General features: G+C 38.1%; 1 protein-coding gene across 2 annotated transcripts in view; it reads right to left on the reverse strand.

Moving 5' to 3' along the window:
- STK3 (serine/threonine kinase 3) overlaps nt 1–15,378 on the reverse strand; it is a 324,692-nt gene extending 309,314 nt beyond the window's left edge. Inside the window, exon 1 of one of the 2 annotated variants that reach the window (XM_007457163.1) lies at nt 15,221–15,370. In XM_007457163.1, coding sequence (XP_007457225.1) covers nt 15,221–15,246 — 26 coding nt within the window. In that variant the 5' untranslated portion in view covers nt 15,247–15,370. Of the gene's footprint in view, nt 1–15,220 lie in introns of both variants that reach the window. The other variant, XM_007457162.1, reaches the window with a different exon arrangement.
- Nucleotides 15,379–22,987: the final 7,609 nt, after the last annotated feature.

Below are 22,987 nucleotides of genomic sequence, written 5' to 3' on the forward strand. Positions count from 1 at the left end.
CCCTACACCTTAAATTTTGAAGATAAAATATGAGGATTTAGTCTCTATACACTTATAACTCCTCACTCCCACCCCAAGATAAACACTACACTTAACTGCAATAATCCCAATTAATACACTGATTAAACGTATAACTACATTAATAAAAGTATAACTTAAGGAAAGTTCAAATTCTTGACATTAACATGTGTATCATTCAGTGAGTTCCATACTCTGACTTCTCCTTAATTTTTATAGACTTCATTTAATCCTCACAAAACCCAAAGAGAAAGTATTATTATCACCTCCATTTTATAAGTGAGTATACCGAGACTTAGAAAAGTTAAGTAACTTACCTACCATTGCATTGCAGGAAACGGCAAAGCTAAGGTTAGAACCATGGTCTACCTGACTCTAAAGTTCTGGCTCTTGTTTCCCTAGTAATTATCACTTTTTTAATAGTATGATAGATATAATTTGATGATCTCATAGTGTATTTACTTTACAAAACTATGAAAATTTATGAGGGTTTAGTTAATTAGTGGCACTAGAATGAGCTGAAATCCACCTCAGAAAACAGATGCTCTACAATGGATAGAAGACTTTTTATAATTAAATTAAAGTCTTGTTTTTCAACTCTATCAAACCATTTCCTCTCAGGTTTGGCTCTCTGCCCAAAAGTACTCTAAAATTATAATTTCCTGGCAAAGAGCTTTAAAGAAAAAGTTGAGATTTTTCTCCTTCCTTCACCCTTGGAGTCTTTCATACTTTTTTCCCAAGAATTTTTTCACTTAGCCTCAACTGGAAAGTGACATGATTCCTTTCAATTTCTTGTAACAAACGTATATGAAGTTAACAAACACTGAGATATACTCCCCAGCCCTAAAGACATGTTAATGCATTTACTTTCTTAATAACTCATTTTTCAAAAAACACAAATCCAGAAAATACAGACAGTGTAAACAAGAGCATCTGAAACAGCTCCAACATATTCACATCCTACTAAAATAAAAGTTAAAAATAATTGTATAAGAAAGAGACAGACCTGTCTCATAACTTTTAATCCAGTTCATTATAAAGATTTTTAAATACTCAACAACCATACATAGATTTGAGAACTTAAAAAGGGAATAGAATCTTTAACTGATTAAAAATAAAAGAGGAGATGTCTACATGAAACTTACAAGGTCTACTCATAAACCTACTGTATAAAAAAATCCACTATGATTTGTGCTAAAGAGACTACCTACACTTAAAAACTGGATTTACTCATATGTCTTCTTCCTCATTTATTTCCCTAAATCTCAAATTTTGAAAATAAAATATGAGGATTTAGTCTCTATATACTCTCAACTCCTCACTCCATCCTTAGAACAATACTAGAATTAATTGCAATAACCCCAAACATCAACACATTAATTAAAGGTATAACCACATTAATAAAAGTGTAACTTCAAGGAAAGTTTAAACTCTAACAATATTAACATCTGTATCATTCAATGAGTTCTGTACTCCGACTTCTGCATAATTTTTACAGGATTTCATAAATAGAAGTGTGGGGCAGCCTGTGGAGACAGTGGCTGCTTTCAGCTGTTTTCAGAGATGGACGCTATTTTGCTTGATTTCTCAGCGCAGTTTCATTAAGTACCCAGCAACAGCACATAGGAAGCCACTTCTCAGTATTTTTCTGAGGTTCTTTGTAAATAAATTAAGGGGAAAAGACTGTGAAACAGTTCATGATTTTGGTGCTTTGTGAAAATAATTTTTGCTTTTTGTAAACTGGGATTATTTTCACCTGTTTGCGTTTTTTTTAAGAAATAAAAATAAAATTTTTAAATTCTAGCTTCGTCTAATAGAAAAAAATTCAATCATTATATGAAAGATAAATAGCTTAAATACTTCACCCACAGAACTTAAAAATAAACTACTACAAATATAATGTTATTGTATTTGTACAGGAATACAAATACACCTCTGAAACACCAGTTCAGTTTGGTAATACCATGAGTCCTCAAAATCTAAGTAATGCTCCAAAATGACAGAAATTTGTTTTAACTTGGGAATTTTGTGGGATTTTTAGGGTAAAATCCTGTTCCTTTTTGATGCAAAAAATTGGTTATTTTCATATTAAATTTTAGAATAATTTTTAGCCAAGTTTGAATAATTTTTCTCTCCTTCACTGCACAATAATGTTCTTAGTCAAAAGATGATTTCAAGATGTACTATGAACCCAGAAGAGAAAAAGGTCTTTGGTAAGCAAAAATTAATACAAAGAGCATGTACTTTACTTTGGGAAAGGGAGAGCTACTGTTAGGTCAGATCATTATTTCTAAGATAAGCAGCAGTTTAGAGAGGAGGATAGCAATGAGAAACGACGGGTGACAGTAAAACACAAGACTGGATTTAGGGGGAAAAAAACCCAGCTATATGCAGCAACAAAGCTTCTAACACACCAAAATAGCACACTTGACTATTTCTATAAACTAAAACTATGAACAGTTCCATTAACTTCTTAATGGGTTTTTATAAACTAAAATTCATTTTAAATTAATATTAAGTAATCAAGAAAGCAAATGATCAGTCTCAGAAGACTGGGTCAAGTGTCCTCCCTCTGAAATGAATTTCCATCAAAGGTGGTTGCTTTAAAAGTGTTTTTAAAACATTTTAAGAGTATAATGCTTGAAGTGGTTGATTTCATTTATTTGGAAAATCCATTATGTGGTACACCACACTTCCCAATGACGCTGAATATCTTTAAAGTTATCACCATATCACTATTTTGGGAGACTGTTTCACATCACATGACTGTTTTATGAATATTAATTAAAGCTGACTAATCAAGTGCTGAAAGTCTGTATATAAAGGAGTGGGGTGATCCCATTTTCTTATCTTGGCCTGGTACTTGAATTCTCTTCTATTAGAAAAAAAAAGAAAAAAAGACCTGGGAAGTATACGAGACTCAAGTGCATTGAAGGAAAACTCAATCTACAAGGAAAAGAAAATTATCAAAATACTTTCTTCTCAAGAGTTAACTAGTACATATATTTTTAATTTCCACTGGAATTTTTATGAAATTCCATTGCTTAATTTCATCTTTGCTTTTTATAATTCTTAGGAATTAAATAAACTATAAATTTTATTCAGAGCAATCGTTTCTCTCCAATCTCTCTCTATGATCCAGATTTCACTAATTATTAAAAATGTTTGAATAGGGGCTTCCCTGGTGGCACAGTGGTTGAGAGTCCGCCTGCCGATGCAGGGGATGCGGGTTCGTGCCCTGGTCCGGGAGGATCCCACATGCCGCGGAGCGGCTGGGCCCGTGAGCCATGGCCACTAAGCCTGCGCGTCCGAAGCCTGTGCTCCGCAACGGGAGAGGCCACAACAGTGAGAGGCCCACGTACCGCAAAAAAAAAAAAAAAAAAATGTTTGAATAGATATTATCATTGGAAAATGTTTACTGGCTGCTATTTGACTGCACTGACAGACTAATTCACATATCAACTTATAAGTGCAACCTAATGTCTTTTAATACAATAATTATACCAAAACTAATTCTTTCTAAAGTTATACGACACAGTGGCAAGTGTAATTTACCAACTATGTCACAGAGACAAATATCTCCTTTTACTTATTCAAAAGCACAATAAAACTTAACAAGAGGGGCTAATATCAAAACTAAAAGGGAGTAACATATCTTGGATGTGCTTCATTTTCAATTCATTAGCCAGGGCTGGATTTATAAAGCAGCCTCAAGATGCCCTTGAATTTTGTTTGTACAGATATACTTTTATGTATGCAAGACAAGGCAAGCTAAAAGGTCTACCTTAAAAGTAAGGCCTGAAATCTGATCAGATCACTAGTAGTGTTATCTGTCTTGGATTCTTTTATTTTCTCTTTTTCATTTAAGAAAAGAAGAAACTAGGTCACCTGAAACATTTAGAGGTGGGAAAGAAGTGAGGCTGGTTATTAGGATAACAGCGGGTCAAATGGTAACCAGTGTAAGATAGGGAGAACACAAAACTAAAAGTCCACTCTAAATAGTCTCTACCACAGAATTTGTCTATATATGTCCAATTTCTGACTCAAACTTAGAAGCATAAATATATGGTAGAGATATTATCCAGGGAAAGAAGTGCAAAACTGCCAGTGCCATCACATTTTTTGATAGATTAGCCCATAGTTTGAAAGAATGAGTCAGTTTTCCTATCTTTAAATAAAACACTATTTTAAAATAACATCATATTAGTGCCCGGGTTGAGGTCTTGAAATACCATCTCTCACTAAAAGTAGGGCTTACTGGAAAAGGCTGATTCCAGATCTGGGATAGAAGATGGTCAAGATGAGCCCTGAATTCCTTATCACAGCACGGAGCAAAGAAGCTGTCAAAAGACCACTCAGGTCATGTTGTCTCCTGAAGGGATTCCCACTGATCAAAGATGGGACACTTTGAGCTTCAGCAAAAGTAACTGCAATGGATTAAATCCATCAAATATATTTACATCCATTAGCTCATAATGGTATTTTAAAAAAGAGAAATAAAAATAATTGGTCCCCTTTGGAGGAAAACAGGGAACTGATTATCTTAAAAACAGGTAAATAAAGGGAAAGAATCAAGCATTTATCCCGTCCTTCCTTTACAAACTATACCACTGGGTAAGCAAACAGAGGATGAGAAAAGTGACTCTTTATAAAACCATTCCAACTAATAAATGAAAACAAAATGGTGTATTTAGAATTTCACCATTTTGCAACACCCAACAAATTAACAGAAATAAGCATGAACCATCAACAGCTGCTAACATCACAAAAAAGAGAGGCAACCAGACATTGTCTCATATAGTCTTGCCAAACACCACCTATAATAATGCCTAAGGGACTGACTTAAGCCTGATCCAGTCTCTGGATCCAGCTGCCCATTTGCAGGAAATATGGAAGACAAAGGAACATGCTGAACTGTGCTTTGAGCAAGCAATCAGCAAAATCCAGGCTGTGGGAAACTACAATTCAAACAGCCTGGGTCTTCAACAGGAAAAGGAAAAGAAAAAAGATGGAGGACCAACCTAAAGATTAGAAACGACAACTCATATAAATACTATTTTTTAATCTGCAAGACTAACCTACAGTGTCTAGCAATGTACATTTAAGTTATTACTATAGAAGTCAGGATAATGGTTACATGTGGAAAGAGATGGCTGTGATTGCGATAGAGCACTCAGAAGGGGCTTCCTGAGAGGGCGGCAAAATTCTATTTCTTAACCTGATTGGTGATTATAAAGGTGTCTGACTTACAGTAATTCATCAAACCACACACTTGTTTTTTACTGATGTTTTATTTTGCAATAAAAAGATTTTTCTTAAATAACAGGTCACCCAAACAATTCAACACCTAACAAAGGCTTAATTTGTTTCCCATTCTCTAGTCTAATGAGGTGAAAACAAGAGGTTGCAAAAGGAAATCAGTGCCCATCATTTCCTCCCTACCCACTTCCACTTCTAAGGGAACCACCTAATATCACATTTTGCGCGGAATAGATTCACATTCCTGAGAATGTGGAATTCTAAGAAAGAGATTATAGATACCTAACCTGTTCCTCTCCCAGTCTTTCCCCATCCCCCAAGCTGCTCAAACCCAAAACCTAGGAGCCAGAATTGATTCCTTCTTCCTCATTCCCCATATGTAATTTATCAGTAAGTCTTTCATTTCCAACTCCAAAACATAACTGAAATCTGTCCACTTCTCTCCATCTCCACTGACTTCACCATCTCTAACCAAGTGCAACAGCCTCCTCATTTGTTTGCCTGCTTTTATTCCTAACCCTCTACAATTTATTCTACCCAAAGCAACAAGAATGATCTTTTAAAAACATAAACTGCTTAAAATTCCACGTAAAACTCTTTAATGAAAGCCCACTATACTGACTTAAATCCAAATTCCTTTCCATGGCCTGAATCATTGAATCCCTGCCCATCTCTCTGACCTCATCTCCAACCACTTTCTCCCATTCTACAACCCAGCCACGGTGGCCTTATTTCAACTCCTCCCACACACTAAACTCTTTCCCACCTCCAGACCTTCTCACAGCTTTTCCCTCTTCCTGGAATACTCTTTCCGGCTACTCACACGGAATACTTCTCAACCTCATGTTCACAGCTTAAGTATCTTCTTAGGAAGCAGGTTCCACCATTTTTCTCTATCAGTACATACTACTTCTATCCTTCATAGCTCAAGCTCCAACTAGAGTGTATGTTCTATGAGGGCAAAGATTTCATCTGTGTCATTCAACAATGTACCCAGCATCTGACATTTGAAAGGTGGTTAACAATTACTGAATATATGAATAAATGAACAAATTAATGAACTCAAGGATGACAGTCAATTGCTGCCATGAGCAATAATCAATGAGTAAAAGAAGTCAGTTTTTAGAAAGAAACAGGAGAATGGGGTAGCCCAGCAAATGGGAAAAATAATGCGGCTCCAGAAAGAGTCAAGGAAATTAACTGCCTATTCTCTTTAATTTATGCTTGCTTCAAATATGTAAAAAGTTCACCTAAATTTCAAAAATAATTTTAATTTGCATTCCTTTCCAATTATAGAACTCTAGGTCCCATGATTTCAGAAAACCAAAAATTCTAAAACTGAAAAAATGATCTGCAACCTAAAAGTCCATCGACAGATAAATGGATAAAGAAGATGTAGCATATATACACACAATGGAATATTACTCAGTCATAAAAAGAATGAAATAATGTCATTTTTAGCAACATGGGTGGATCTACAAATTATCGTATTAAGTGAAGTAAGTCAGGTGAAGACAAATATGATATCACTTATATGTGGAATCTAAAGAAATGATACAAATGAACTTATTTACAAAACAGAAGTGGACTCACACATAGAAAACAAACTTAAGGTTACCAAAGGGGATGGGGGGGCATAAATTAGGAGTTTGGGATTAAAATATACACACTACTGTATATAAAATAGGTAAACAACAAGGACCTACTGTACAGCACAAAGAACTATACTCAATATCTTGTAATAACCTATAATGGAAAAGAATATGAAAAAGAATATATATATGTGTGTGTGTGCATATAACTGAATCACTTTGCTATACGCTTGAAACTCACATAATATTGTAAATTAACTATACTTCAATTTTTTTTAAGTAGGGATATAGAAAACAATTGCTAAGGCAAAAAACAAAAGGTGATCTAGATAGAGAATAACATTCTATATTTTGAATACATGACAGAAACTACTCATCCTTAGAATCACATATGCTCAATGATTTCCCCAATTTTATAAGTGTATCAAGATACTAATATTTATATCAACATATCTGAAAAATTTTCTCTATGTTACCTCTTTACTAAGATGTCTGGTATTATATAAATTCTACAGACTCATTCAGAACCCACATATAGTACTACCACATGTACACCTATATTAATTATCATTAATGCTAAGAGCTTCCTGTTAATTCTCATTTTGCTACAAAGTCATTTTTAAAGATATATCCTTTGATGTACTATTAAGAATTTCAAGGTAATCTGCACCTTAATTTCATGGCATGCAAGCAATGGACTTATTTTTAATTTTTATACATGTCTGTTTACATATTTGTTACTTCATTTATTCAACTTGAGACTGTGTAGAAAAAACAATTGTAATAAGACATTTCAAATATAGAATCTTTGTTCTACAATATGAGCTAAAAAACTTCTTGAACTTAGAGTAACCCTAACATATGAGGCAACTCAAATAAAATCACAACAAAAAAGCGGCTTGGGACAAATAAAAAAGAAAATTTCTTATCAGGTAGTATCAATTTTCACTTTAGAAGAAAAAATCTAAAGACCTCTGGTAGATAGAGAGGGTGGAGCTGTTAGGGAGTCAGTTGATGTCACCGTAATTACAGTGGGATATTTCCAGTGCATAGGGTCATTCTACACCAGAAAGCAAAAGAGCCTTTGCCTCAAAGAAACCTTCATGTATTATATTTGCCGTTATAAACTCTGTCAGACACCATGGATAATCATTTTCCATTTTCCCATACCTGAATTGGAACATATATAAAGTGTTCAAAATACAGTAGTTTTTAAATAATGGTTTCCTCTCTCCCCTTCCCCTCTTCCCTTTTTAGAATCTTAAAAGAATATCTCTATTGTATGTATAGCTTGTTACAACTATACCACTCCGGATTCCTTTGGCAATGCCATCATCATTGCCAATGCTGGAAATGAAATCCGTTTCCTCATTGTCACAACTACATACACCAACAATGCTTTTCAAACTGCAGATCGCAGCTGATTAGTAGGTCATGAAAATAACTTGGTGGGTCATGACCAGCAATTTTTCAATGAACTAGAACAGAACAGAAAATAGAAAAGTACCAGAGACCATCATATGTAGTTCATTCCATGAAAATTCTGTTTTTGGGTCTCATCATCAATATTTAAAAAAAAAAAGAGAGACAGTAAAAGCCATAATATATGATGGCCTGAAGTGACAGTACCCCTAGTTCTACAGAGACTTCCTTGAAACTAGAAAAACTAAATTCTAAGCACTTTTCCTCTCTTATAACCAAACAAGAAGTGCTCAATTTAAACCCATTATTTTTAAAGCTTTACTAATACATATTTCTGGAATGACCACTGGAATTTTCTGGGATTACTTCAGAAAAACAAACTTCAACCTAGCTGTGTTTAACACACATTTACCTTTTTCTTTATGTTTCTAACAAATTGTTCTGTACCAATACATGCTACATCTCAGACCCTCAAAGAACAATGGATAAGTTAATCATTGCCTAGAGTTGACTAAAGACAGTTTATCTCCTGTCTTAACGTACAACTGAAGTCTGCTCACCAGGAACAGCTCCAGATGCTGTCATACTCCCTCTCTCTAGGAAGGAAGAGCCAGTTGATTTTTTCCATCTACAGGGCCTAAATCAATTCTAATGGAGTTGGTGCCACCCCAAATTAACCAAGAAAAGCCAAAGGGAGGACAGATATGCTTTAGGGACCAAGTTATTAATGCAAAGAGATGCTCCTGTTTGCTGGATTCTTCTCTCACTGATTACTTAGAACATCTCCTCCATTTGCCTGCCACTGAAGTTGGAAGCTTCCCCCAGGGCCAACCCACTGAGGCCGCTGCTTTTGTTTAAGAGTTCTAAGAATTCATCTTCTCAAAGTCAACTGGAGTTCTCCACTTAGTGAATCTCTCCGATAATAAACACACAAGAATTTTACTCTCTAACATTCCAAGGACACTGAATTAGGCATACAGACATAAAATGAAGCCCATTATTTTCTCACTGCACTATCTTCATGATTTTCCTGACACCCTACTACCTACTTATCTGGTTTGTTGTTTTGTCCCACCCAACTCAATTCCTGAGAGTTCCCTGTTGTCTTTTTACCTCTGTTCCTAATTTCCAGCCTAAGGTCAGAGCCACTGATGCTACAGAGCTCTTCATGTTGTGGAACATATGAATACCTTCTACTTTACCCTTCTATATCTTTGTCACTTTACCTTGGATTTTTCATTCCATAATCTATCTTTTTTTTTTTTTTTTTTGCGGCACACGGGCCTCTCACTGCCATGGCCTCTCCCATTGCAGAGCACAGGCTCCGGACACGCAGGCCCAGCGGCCACGGCTCACGGGCCCAGCCGCTCCGCGGCATGCGGGATCCTCCCAGACCGGGACACGAACCCATGTCCCCTGCATCGGCAGGCGGACCCTCAACCACTGAGCCACCAGGGAAGCCCCATAATCAATCTTTTGACTGATAATCCATTCATTCATAGCAACACTTTCCCTTATAAAATGATTCCTTTCTTACCTTCACTCTTCATTTGTGTGAATGCACTTTGTAATCCTAACATGTTGACTTCAATCTTAACTTCACTTTCTCCAAACTAACCACCTCTTTACACTATTAAAAAAAAAAACTGCCACAGAATCCAACTATAGCTTAAATCATAGAACTCTCAAAGGAACCCTCCTACACTGTTGGTGGGAATGTAAATTGGTACAGTCACTATGGAGAACAGTATGGGAGTTCCTTCAAAAATTAAAAACAGGGCTTCCGCAGTGGCACAGTGGTTAAGAATCCACCTGCCAATGCAGGGGATATGGGTTCAAGCCCTGGTCCAGGAAGATCCCCCATGACACGGAGCAACTAAGCCCGTGCGTCACAACTACTAGAGTGTAGAGCCTACACTCTAGAGCCTGCGAGCCACAACTACTGAGCCCGCGTGCTCTAGGGCCCGTGCTCCACAACAAGAGAAGCCACTGCAATGAGAAGCACACGCACCGCAACAAAGAGTACCCCGACTCGCCGCAACTAGAGAAAACCTGTGTGCAGCAACAAAGACCCAATGCAGTCAAAAATAAATAATTAAATAAAATTTTTTTAAAAAAAAAGCTAAAAACATAGCTACCATATGGCCCTGCAATCCCACTCCTGGGCATATATCTGGAGAAAAACATGGTCCAAAAGGATACATGCACCCCAAAGTTCACTGCAGCACTGTTTACAATAGCCAAGACATAGAAGCAACCTAAATGTCCATCAACAGAGGAATGGATAAAGAAGATGTGGTACATACATACAATGGAATATTACTCGGCCATTAAAAAGAATGCAATAATGCCATTTGCAGCAACATGGATGGACCTAGAGATTGTCATACTGAGTGAAGTAAGTCAGACAGAAAGAGAAATATCATATGATACCCCTTATATGTGGAATCTAAAAAGAAATGATACAAATGAACTTATTTACAAAACAGAAACAGACTCACAGACTTAGAGAACGAACTTATGGTTACCAGGGGGGAAGGATGGGAGGAACGGATAGTCAAGGAGTATGGGATCAACATGTACACACTGCTATATTTAAAATGTATAACCAACAAGGACCTACTGTACAGCACAGGGAACTCTGCTCAATGTTATGTGGCAGCCTGGATGGGAAGGGAGTTTGGGGGAGAATGGATACATGTATATGTATGGCTGAGTCGCTTTGCTGTGCACCTGAAACTATCACAACATTGTTAATTGACTATACTCCAATATAAAGTAAAAAGTTTAAAAAACAAATAAATAAAATTTTAAAAGAACTCTCCTTATCTTGAGAGTAAATATGCTTCAGTAGCTTACTCTCTTATTATCCTTCCAGTGTTTTCACTGTTCCCAACCAACTTGTCCTCTAAGTAAACCTCTATTAATAAATTTTAAATAACAATCCTATAACCTAACGGAAACAAAGCCTATCTGGTAAAACATATCTCATGAACGATGATTTTCTTTACTCACTTTGACTAGTACTGTATATAACTACCCTCCCTCCAGCAACCAGTGCTCTCATGCTGCCCACCTATCACAGAGAACCACCTCCCCTTCTATGAATGTTTTACTTGGAGAAGACCCCATGTTTGGTCACTTCCCTTTCTACCTAGCAAAACTTACCTATTCTGTGGTCATTTTGCTGTCCCCTAGTAGTTCCCCTACAAAGAAATCTGATAAACTCAAAGTATCAAAATGCTAATAATTAATGATCATTTAATGGATTTCCCTTCCCAGAAGGACTTCATTTTAATAAGGATTTCTGAAGACCTCTCTGACAAACAATTAAGGAAATCTGGGGAATCTAAAAGCCATTCTGATCCTCAAGTTAGTGACACAGCTAACCATATCTACTGCCTATATTTAACACGAGCCTTGTTGAGGACACCAAATCAATAATGCGAGGATAAGAGGGACCTTACAGATCATCTAATCACTAGATTCTCAGATCTGGTTGCACACTGGATTCTCCAACTCCCAGAGGAGAAGAATGATACCCAAAGAAGCAAATTTCAAAGTCAGTGACAAAGCTGGGCCTAACACCCAAGCCTAATGCTATGTCAGATATATACGAACAACAGGCTAAAAGTATAAAGCCATGTATGGGAATGACACATACCCAATTCAGAACAGTGACAACCCTTCGGGGGATGGGGAGAGAATGCAATTGAGAAGAGATATACTTAGGGGGCTTCAACTATACTGGGAATATTTTAAGCTAGGTAGTGATATGTAAGTATTTACTAAATTTGTCCCCATTATCTTTTGGGTGTCTAAAATTTTGTAATTAAAAAAAGAACCATTGGAAGATGGATACTCAAATGGATATCATATTAGGAATAAAAAGAAATATCTTAGGCTAGGAAGTACTCAAATAAGATACTGCATGAAACAGGCCTTGAATAAAACATAGATTACTAGCAAAAACATAACACAAATTTTCTAAGGGAAAAGCATGAACAAAGGCAAAGCTGAGAGTACCCACAGCCTATAACCTAAATAAAGAACAACAGGGAAACTTTGGAAGGACAGATTCAGCTTGGATAAGTAACAAAAGGCTGGGGGTTAAGGTTGAGATCAAGTGATGGGGGCCTTGGGTACGAAGTCAACTAAAAAAAATCAATCCAAAAAAAAAGGAGTAGCATGACTGAAGTGATGTTTTAGCAAAAAAATCAGAAGCCATGTGCAGGATGAACTAAAGCAGTGTTCTACGGATCATTAGGAGGTTCTGTAGGACACCAAAAGGGGAATAGAAGGAGGTAAGGCGCTGGGAACTAGGTTCTGGCACCCTGCCCCTACTCCAAAGAGAGCCCTTCTGCTGTTAAAATGTTTCTGCTGTTAAAATTTTTTGATAATCACTGGACCACAATGTCCAATTGGAAGGCACTGCTATAAATCAACTGTGAGGGTCTTAAAACCCTGGAATGAGAAAGTAGTATTGGGAACGAAAGGGGGGGGCGGATGAATCCACAGACTTTTTGATGGAAAATTTGATAGGATCTAATCATAAACTAAATAGGATAATGAAAGAATGGCTCTACACGAAGAAAAAACAAAAATACTAACTGAGAAGCAGCTATTGGTCATACAGACTTGAGCATCATCAACATATATGTGACCATGTAAAAATATATGGGCCCTAAGAGATACTCACAGCAGAAAAGCAAAGTGGCTTTCTTACACAGATTAAAAACAGAACAAAGGGGACCAGAAGATTATAGAAAGAGGTGACCATGGAATGCTAAGAAAGCAAGCATAGTTTCAAAAAGAGGCATCACTGTACACAATGAGCGGGTGCACAGCCCTTGCAGCCAATCAGACCCAGGGTTCTGGCACCTCCTCCACCTGACCAATTTATTTAATCTCTCCAAGCTTCATTTAATGAGGAAAATATAAACTAACAACTAACATTATTGAACATATCATGAAGCACTGTGCTAAGTGCTTTACATCTGACCTCATTTACTCCAAAACACATTTTACAGATTAAGAAATTAAATTTAGAACTAGCATAGTAAATTGCAGAGCCAGGATTCCTATTTCTTGAGACAATAAAGTAAAAGAATGTATATATAAAATTCCTGGCAAATAGTAAGACCTCAGAAAATGGTAGCTATATTTCATTATTAGAGGGTAATGATTAAGAGGAGCAACACAAAAATTCACTGTCAGTTATTTCTGTCATAGCCTTCCATGTGGCAAACCCCCCTAGTGACCTCATCTATAAAAACAGGATTAATTGTCTGTAATCCAACCTACTCAGCAGGGTTGCTATAAGGATTAAATGATATTATGGAAAAGAAAATTCTATGAAAAAAATTTTAAGAGATACTCAAATATATGGGATTGTCACATATCTTTTGCTCTTTAGAAATGCCTTCCTGGATGAACATGTCTCTCTGAAGAGAGCTAAAAATAACTCTCTTAAATGTGCAACCACCACTTTGAAAGTATGTCACCATGGAACAGTGATATATACCACCCACCCCTCCCCCAACCCCTCCAGGTTCTCTAATGTCCCTGCAAGGCAGGGGTTCTCTTACGTCTATAGTGAAACTCTGATAACTCAGAATAGAGCTAATCAATACAGAGAACTTGTACTCCAATTCAGAGTTATTCAACTTGGCCTTATGGTACTATCTTGGAGGTGTCCCTTACAGTTCTTCCAAAACAAGATGGGGGAAACACTGATTCCAGTTTTCTTCTATAGTGTTAAAACTGGGTGCCAATTCTAATCAATATTAGAATTGGGATATTTTAAAATGCCAGAAAAGAATCTATCAAGGGCTCTGATAGCAGGTGTCTTTTGGAAACTCCTCCACAACCCCCCTTTTTCACCTGAACAGATGGTTCCCAGACCTCAAGGCTCACATGTCTAGTCACACAATTCACAACAGCTCACAAAGTTCCTACCTTTTTAATTATTACATGTTCTTGAATATACCACCTTTCATCTAAAGATCTCTAAGTATCAAAACACTCTTTACTATTCACAACAGCACTATGGGAGAGGGATTAGTACCCTTATTTTATAAATTAAAAATGAGAGACTGAAGTTAAATGTTTTATCCAGCATCAGTTGACTGATTCATTCTTAAGGAGAAAATGCACATTATGAATTTATATCAATGGACAGCCTTGATTCAGCTTCACACGATTATTTCAAATACCAGTTCAAAAGTATCTACTGTGTACTCGTACACTTCCAATATAACAAAGAATAAATATAAACTAACAGTAAATACCAAAGCATCACTATTTTTACATGCTAAAAGAAAACCAAACCAAAAAAAAAAAAAAAAAAAAAAACTATATGGCAGAGGGGGTCTAATTTAAGATTCCTACTGTCTTACATCCATAAATACTTTTGAACTCGCAGAGGAAGGGGAGAGGAACACCTGTCAGTGCAGCATATCCACACTAAGTTTTACAGGCTGTGTAGCTATTAATATTTAATTCCTTGAACTGTAAATAAACAACCCAATTTCTCAAAAAAAAAAAAAAGGCAATATTATGGAAAACATTTGACGGGAAAGCCTACATGGTTGTAAGCAACCCAATAATTTCCTAGTTTTACGTCCCCCAGTTCGTGAACTTGCCACGAGGGAAAACTCCGCCCGCCCCAGGAGTCCGGCCGCCGGTCGCCCAGCGCTGCCCACCGACTCTCCACCCGCTCCAGGCCCGGCGGACCGCGGGGGAAGCGAGGCTCGGCCTCCCCTCGGGCCCCCTCGCCCCACGGACAGATGCGGCCCGGCACTCGGACCCGCCTCGCGACCCCCGGTGCGCCCGGCTCAGGGCCCCGCAGTCGGGGAGGGGTGTCTCGGTCCCCCCCGGGCCTAGCCGCCCCCGCCCCCCTCCTTCTCTCCACGCCCCGCGTTCGTTACCTCTTGGGCGCCGGCGGCTGCTCCATGGCGGCCGGGGGCAGAAGGAGGTACCAGGTGGCTGACGAAGGTCGGAGTGGGCAAAGAGCCGGGGCACCGGCCGGCCGAGCCCGGGGAACCACAGAAGGAAACTCCAGGAACTCGGACCAACTTCCCCGTAACTCCGCAGCGGATCCCCCGCCCGCTGGCGAGCGCGGCGCCTCCCGGCCCGCCCCGCCCCTCGGCCGCCGGCCTCCGGCTGCGGGCGGGGAAGGGTGGGCGGAGCCATGCGCTGGAGAGGGTGACTGGTGGGCGGAGCCGAGGGCGGAGGGAGGGGCCGGTCCTAGTGCAGAGAGGGGAAAAAAGGAGCTGGGACTGGAAGGGCGAGAGGGTGAGGCCTAGTCAGGACCCAGAGCCTCTGTCTGCTGGCCTGGGGCACGTTGCTTTGAAGTGGCCCAAAGCTGCCGCTCCTCACTTGCCTTCATTGCTTTTGCCCCAGTCTGATTTGACTCATTTCTCTGGATTTCTCAAAGATACCTCCCAAACATCTTGAGCAGCCGTTTGTAGTACTGCTAACTGCCCACGCTCCCCTCTCTAGTTCTCATTATAATTATTGGTTATGTTTTACCCCAGCCATCCCCCAGTAATAGGGATACTTCTGGAAATTCTTGTTTGATTTTGATTGTGGACAAACTCCTCACAATAATTAGGTCTAATTACAAAGAAAATAATTACTGCAGTGAGATCTCTCATGCACTAGATTCAGTGTGCTGTGGCCTTACCAGCTGTTCAACTGGGTAACCTGGCAAAACTATCACAAATTATGGTGCATGGAAAAGTATTCAGTTAGACCCCTCCTTGCATCCATATTGTGTGTGTACCGTTTAACCTTAAATTTCATCTATAAATATCTTTCTTATGACCATACACAGCTGCTATGTAATGACTTTGCTTGTTTTTGTCAGAAATTCTCAAGACGTAGTATCATAGAGTTTTTTGAAGATTCGAGCAAAGAATATGAAGAGAATATTGTAAACATTAATCTAAATTACACTTGTCTATTAACAGTCTTTTTGCATTATTTTAAGTTTTGCTATATAATAAACTTACATGATTTATTTTCAAACCATTATATTCTCCCCCAAACTTAGTTGTTTTAAATTTGTTAAGACCATTCATTGTTGAAACCTAAAGTCAAATTCTGTGAACAAGAGAGATTATTACAGAATTTATACTTATTTGCATTTATTAAAGATCCACAGAATAACGGTTTGGAAGTAACAAGACAATCATTAAGATGTCAAAGCTAGGAAGAACCTTTGAAATTATTTCATTCTATCCCTCACTCTGTCCTCATCCACAACACTGCTAGTCCCTTTGGGCCTACGGGTGGTAACAGCTCTGCAATTCCCAGATTCCTCCTCTATTCTCTACATTCCCCTAGACCTCAACCCTCCTCATATGACCCTAATTTGAGTGTACCTTCAGAAGGGTTACCTACTGGAACCCTAACTGAGACACCCATAAAGAAGGCTTGTGGAAGGAGGAGGAATAATATCAGAAAATAAATCTCTGCGGTCTCCCCTCAGTCTGAAAGGGAGAGGGCTAACAATTGTTGTATGACCCCAATGGGATCAGACACTTGGCCTACATTATCTCATTAAACTGTTAAAACTGCCTTGTTAGGTAGTTATTCCTGCTTTAGGTGAAGAAACTCAGGTTCAGATAGGTGGAGGGAATTACCCTAGGCCAAACAGAAAATCTGCATTCTAACTCATGCCTTTGTAACTCCAAAGCCATGCCTTATCCCACTGTAAGTCAGTCAATATATATTTACTGAGCTCTTATGTATGCAGGCACTGTTCTCAGTGCTGGGGATTCATCAGTAAAGAAAATAGACAAAAAATTCCTGCCCTCATAGGGTTTACATTCTAGTTAGGGGAACATAATAAGACAAATCAGTAACTAATCAATGTTAGGTACTTAAAACTGGTCAGGAAGAAAAATAAAATGGGGAAAGGAAATATAAAGTGGAAACAAGGGGTGAAACTTAGAAAGGGTGGCCAGGGAATGCCTTAATGAGAGGGTGACTTAGGAGGAAGTATGGGGAGAGCCATGCAGATTGCTATAGGAAGAGAACTGTCAGGCCAAAGGAACAATAAGTTCTAAGGCCTGAGGCCAGTGTGCCTGGCGTGTTCCATGTTACTGAATAAAAGGAATTGTTTTTCTCCTGAATTACTCAGGGAAAAAAAAAAATTGTCTCAAGTCTCTGTTTTAATTTGTGGAAAGCCAGCCTGAAGATTCCAAGAAGGAAAGAATAGAAATCATCATTCAACCTGCAAATGAGAGGCAGCAGCATTCATGAACAGATAAAAGCTGTAGAAAAATCTAAGATTTAGATAAGGGTCACTCAGCTTCACTTAACTGTGAAAGCAGCATAATCTGTTTCTGCTTCCAACCGTTCCAGTTAGAATCAAAATCAAGTATGCACTTTAATTATACTAGTGAACAGCTCACCACAATTCCCAACTGAGTGCTCTAAGAGAAATAGGAGAGAAAGCTTCACTTTGGGACCCAGTTCCTCTGAATAACAAAAGTGCATTCCTTGTCACTGAATATATACACCGCCATGTTTTATAGGTAGAAAAATATTAAAAATTTTTTTAAAAAATGTTCCTTGCTATGCTAGTTGCTGCTGTTTATTGAAACTACAAGTTTGTATTACTCTTTTTTCTCAATTTTCTAATTAATTGAAACATAATACTAATTAACAACTGTTAAAGTTTCTTATCTGGAAGAGTTTGGGACAAAGAGAAAGCTCTCTCAAATATGTTACATTACGTAACTTTTTCTTTGCAGGGAAGTGTTTCCTTTCAAGAGGCAGCTTTACAAAGCACTTTCTTTTGATCTGTTTTCTCTTTTCTAACTTAATTTTATAGTTAGCCTGGAACTAGCATGTTGCATTTCAATTCAACAACTATCCTCTTTTATCATAGCAATCTTAAATTTTTATTTAATTTATTTGTTTCACTTATTCCCCAATAAGAACAGTATCTTTTTTTTTTTTTTTTTGGCGGTACGCGGGCCTCTCACTGTTGTGCCCTCTCCCGTTGTGGAGCACAGGCTCCAGACATGCAGTCTCAGCAGCCATGGCTCACGGGCCCAGCCGCTCCACAGCATGTGGGATCTTCCCAGACCGGGGCATGAACCCATGTCCCCTGCATCGGCAGGCGGACTCTCAACCACTGCGCCACCAGGGAAGCCCTCTAAATGACTTTTAAAACAAGAAACCTAGAGATAGCCTTTCTAGGTTTGATTAATTCTTTGATTTCCTTCTATTTCCTGCCCTACTGTGCACTACAGGGTCTCCTTGGCCTATTTCCCTCCCCTCAAATGATGGCTGTCACAGTTCAGGCACCACATGGAGACAGGACAATGTCCATCAATAGAAGGTTATTTCTTTCTGAATATCACTTTTTAAGATGGTGGGAAAGACTATTCTAAAAACCCTTCTACAGACTCTCCTTCATATTCTGTTGGCCAGAGTATGTCACAGACTTATCTGCGAGAAAGAAAATGGTGTCACGAAAACCTCCATAGACTAATTGCAATTCACCCCATGGGGGTGGGCTTGGAGCTGAGGCTGGGACCAGCCTTCCCAGAAGCTTATGGCAAGGAGAAGCATGAGAGAAGAACAAAAACTGAGATTCTTTGCTAACAAAGAATGGAGGAATTTTTATTAGGCAACAGCCTACAATGTCTGCTAAAAATAAGTACCTAGAATGTGACAGTCACTGAATAAATGCTTGGTGAATCAGTGAATATATTTCCACACAAAGAAAACCTCAAGAATTTTAAGAGACATAGATAAGTTATAAACTCCATTTTAAGTGAAAGTAAGTGTACCTTTTGTAATTTTATTTCCACTCAGTTCCAAATTCATCCTTCATTGCCTGCTCTATAAAAATGGAGCTAGGACCATTAAATATTTTTCTTTATCAGGTGGTAAGACAAATCAAGATTTGTCACTAAAGGACTGTGGAGAGACATTACAAAAGAAAAGAGTTTTCCTTCCTGGTTGTTGTGTGTTCCATTGGCTCTGTCCCAGGGGCTGTTTCCCTGGGTTTTCCGGTAGTGCCTGCAGGCAACAGCATGCAGTGGCCAAGTGTTTCCCTCCCCACCATAACTTCGCCCTCCTTTGGCCACTTTGGCTGCAGAGTGCCTCCAGTGAGACACCTCACCGTCAATAGCTTTCCCCAGCAACCTAAGATTTTCAGAAAGTTCCAGAGGGCAGATTTTTGGCAAGTTCCACTAGCATGGCACCACAGCAACTCCTTTATTCAGTGAGACATAGCTGTGCTCTCTCCAACAAGGTTTGCATCTCAACTTGGGGTGGGGGGTGGCCTCTTCTTTGGGTGCTCCATCTCAGCCCCAGAAAAGTACTGCTACTGATTACTGCTATTCCTATATTCTTTAGAGTTCTCTTTGCTTCTTAGCCAATCCCTTGTTACTCCAATCCCCTGTTATAGTTAATAATTCTTTCCATTAAACTTTCTCTATTCAAATAACCGTGTGCTCTCTGTCTCTTGTGGTTTCTGTATCAGATTGGACCTTCACTAATACAGAGAATAATAGCAAAGAATCTCAGGCCTCACTGTAAACTCAGAAAAAGGATTAATAAGACTGATTTCATTTTCAGTTCAATGCATAATTATCTATACAATCACTAGGACTTATGGAGGAAAAGATATATTTTGAAGATATGGTCCTTGTGCTCTAAGAATATGGTTTGGTTGAAAATACAGAATATAGAGAATAGAAAATATAGAATATATATTTTCTAGAATATATATATTCTAGAAAATATAGAATATATTCATATGAGTAAAATAATGGTTCAAGTCTGTACGTAATAAACTATCAGTAATTTCTGTCATTCAGAAAAGTGTGTAGTTCAAATTGATATGGGCTGGAGCTCAGCAAAACAAAAATGCCTTACATTTTACAAAACCCACCCTCCTTATACGTCACTTAGAAGGAGAAAATCAGTTTCTGTTATATACAAATATAAGTTCCAGAACAAGCTAAAGATCTCTCAAAACACAGCAATGATTGATTAAGACACTAAACCTGGGGACAGAGTGAAGGAAAAGAAAGAAATCAATACTAAGAACCTGGTAAACTCCACGACTTAAAGCCTTTCCATGGTCGACCTTTAGTTAAATTAATATAAGGAACCTATTGTCAATAAACTAATCAATGCTATGCTTTCATAATTTCTCTTTTTATATTTTTGTTTCTTTAAATTTCTTTTTATTCCTACTTATGGTCTGTGAATAATTTCTAATTTGTCTTGATTAAATTAAGCAGAAAGAAAATTGTTTACTCACTTCTAGGCCAGGAAAGCTAGAAGACTACTCCTACACAGATATACGGTGGTGACAGCAGTTAATGCTGTTGGAAAACTGAATAAGACTTATAGAGAAGTTGGAATAAAATTGAGCCACCCTTAGGGCAGTCATGTGATAGATTCAAACTGAACTTAAATCCAACTTCACAAAGCTTGGAAAGATATAGATTTACAGGAACAGTCTCACGGACATGCTGAGGAAGGACTCATATGGCACATTAACAAAGCACAACTTCCTAAAAATCTTCTTTACCCATCTTTCTCCCTTAAATTTTCATGAGAGCTATCCAAATTGCTTCTCCCTTGTTCTCTCTTATACTCACTCACCCTTCCCCTCCCTCGTTTTGCTGGTACTTCAAGCCCTTTCCTGCAGAGAATAGTTTGACTTCCTTCTCTTCAATTCCATAGCTCTTCTAGCTCTTCTTATCTCGGTCAACACAACATAGTCCTGGGAGACAAGAAATGAAGGATCCTTCCCATAATGGGGCCAGGGAAGCAGGTAGGAGAAAGATTGTGAATATTCAGACTTCAATATTTTTGCCCCTGTCAAACATTCTTTCAATCAACATTTACTTATTAAGTTGCCAGGCATAGACAATGAGGTTTGGCCCCTACCCTGAAACTACAGGGTTTTCCCATTAAAAGTTTTACCTTGCTCTGTCTTTTGAATTTCTTTCCAAAGGAAGTGATTCTCTTACAAGAGGTAATTTTTTGCTTAATGAAGTAATTATTTTACAAAAATTACCCATGGAATACTTTTACATGGCTAATTTCCCTCAAGCATTTAAGCTATGGTTTCAATTTCAGTGTTCACTGAGAAAGAGGTTAAGATAACCATGGTTTTTATAATCTCTTTTGAAACAACTAATCAAAGGTATTAGAAAAAATTGTCTTAAGGGTACCTTGCTAATAAATCACCACTGACAAAGGTGGATTATCTCTTCATATTTGCCACAAATGAGGTGGGAGAGAGTAAGAAAAAATCTTCTGAACACCACAGATTTATGCTTGGTAAACTGAAATTATCTTTTAAAATGTAATTCAAGAATAAGAGCATTGAAAACATAGATAAACATAACTTACTAATTTCTGACTGTATTAGTTATCTGTTGCTGCATAACAAATTACCCCATTATTATTTCATAGTTTCTGTAAGTCAAGAATCCAGGTGCAGCTTAGCAAGACCCTCCAGCCCAGATTCTCTCAAAAGGCTATAGTCAAAGTATTGGCCAGGGCCACAATCACCTCCAGATTTAATTTGTAAATTTAGAGTAATCCCATTTTTTTTTTTTAATCTTGAGAAGAGTTTTTAGAATTGAACAAACTAAGGCTCAAGTTTAGAGAGAAGAGAAAATACAGAAAAAGAGCTCATAAATTTTGGGGAAAAAAAGAGAATAATGAAGAAAGACTTGCCCCACTAGATGGCAAAACATAGGATAAAATTGCAGTAATTAAAACAGCATGGTATTAATTCAGAAACAGCTAAATTAATATATGTGATGAATACTGAGCCTAGAACAGAACGATTTTTTTGTGGAAATGTTTACAATAAAGTAACATTTCATATCACAGAGAAAAGAATGAACCACTCAATAAATTGTATGGGCACAACCAACTATCTATTTGGAAAAATAAATAAATAATATTAGATCTCTGTTGATATACCCCTGTATCAGGCTTCTTTATATTGCAAGCAACTGAAGACCCAGACCAAACTGCCTTATACAACAAAGGGTTCATTTAACTGGAAGACCCAGAGATAGAGCCGACTGTAGGGTTGCTTTGATTTAGTGGCTCAATACTGACATGAAAGACACTGGGAGGTTTTGTTTATTTATTTATTTTTGTCTTCTTTTTCCGTCTCTGGATTTTGACTTCTGCAATGTCAGCTTCATTCTAAGGCTAAACTGCTGCCAAAGGTTCAGTCTTCATATCTGTATACCAGACCGCCCAAAAGGAGAAAAGCACTATTTTTTGGTAGCTCCCTAAAAAGAAGGAGAAACCTCCTCTTCCAAAGAACTTCCACAACCTCCCTTCTTGTCTCATTGGCTCAAGCTGTCAGCCTGACCTATTTCTCAACAATGATTTGGCTTACGCCTTAACAAATGATTGGCTTATCTGAATAAATCAGTGTGGGGAGATGGATGCGAATTCTCTCTTTGGTTTAAAATAGCAGGACCCTCTTTTAGAGCTATGGGTGGTGTCAATTTCCACTATGACCACCCCAATCGAAAGAAATGCCTATTACACAAAAGAGGAAAGAAAGAAAGCCTCCATGTCCACTCTGACAATATATCAGAATAAATTGCAAATGCGTTAAAGATCCAACTGGTTGGGCTTCCCTGGTGGCGCAGTGGTTGAGCGTCCGCCTGCCGATGCAG

The sequence above is a fragment of the Lipotes vexillifer genome, unplaced genomic scaffold (genome assembly GCF_000442215.2).
Source record: "Lipotes vexillifer unplaced genomic scaffold, Lipotes_vexillifer_v1.1 scaffold376, whole genome shotgun sequence".
NCBI classification, from domain to species: domain Eukaryota; kingdom Metazoa; phylum Chordata; class Mammalia; order Artiodactyla; family Lipotidae; genus Lipotes; species Lipotes vexillifer.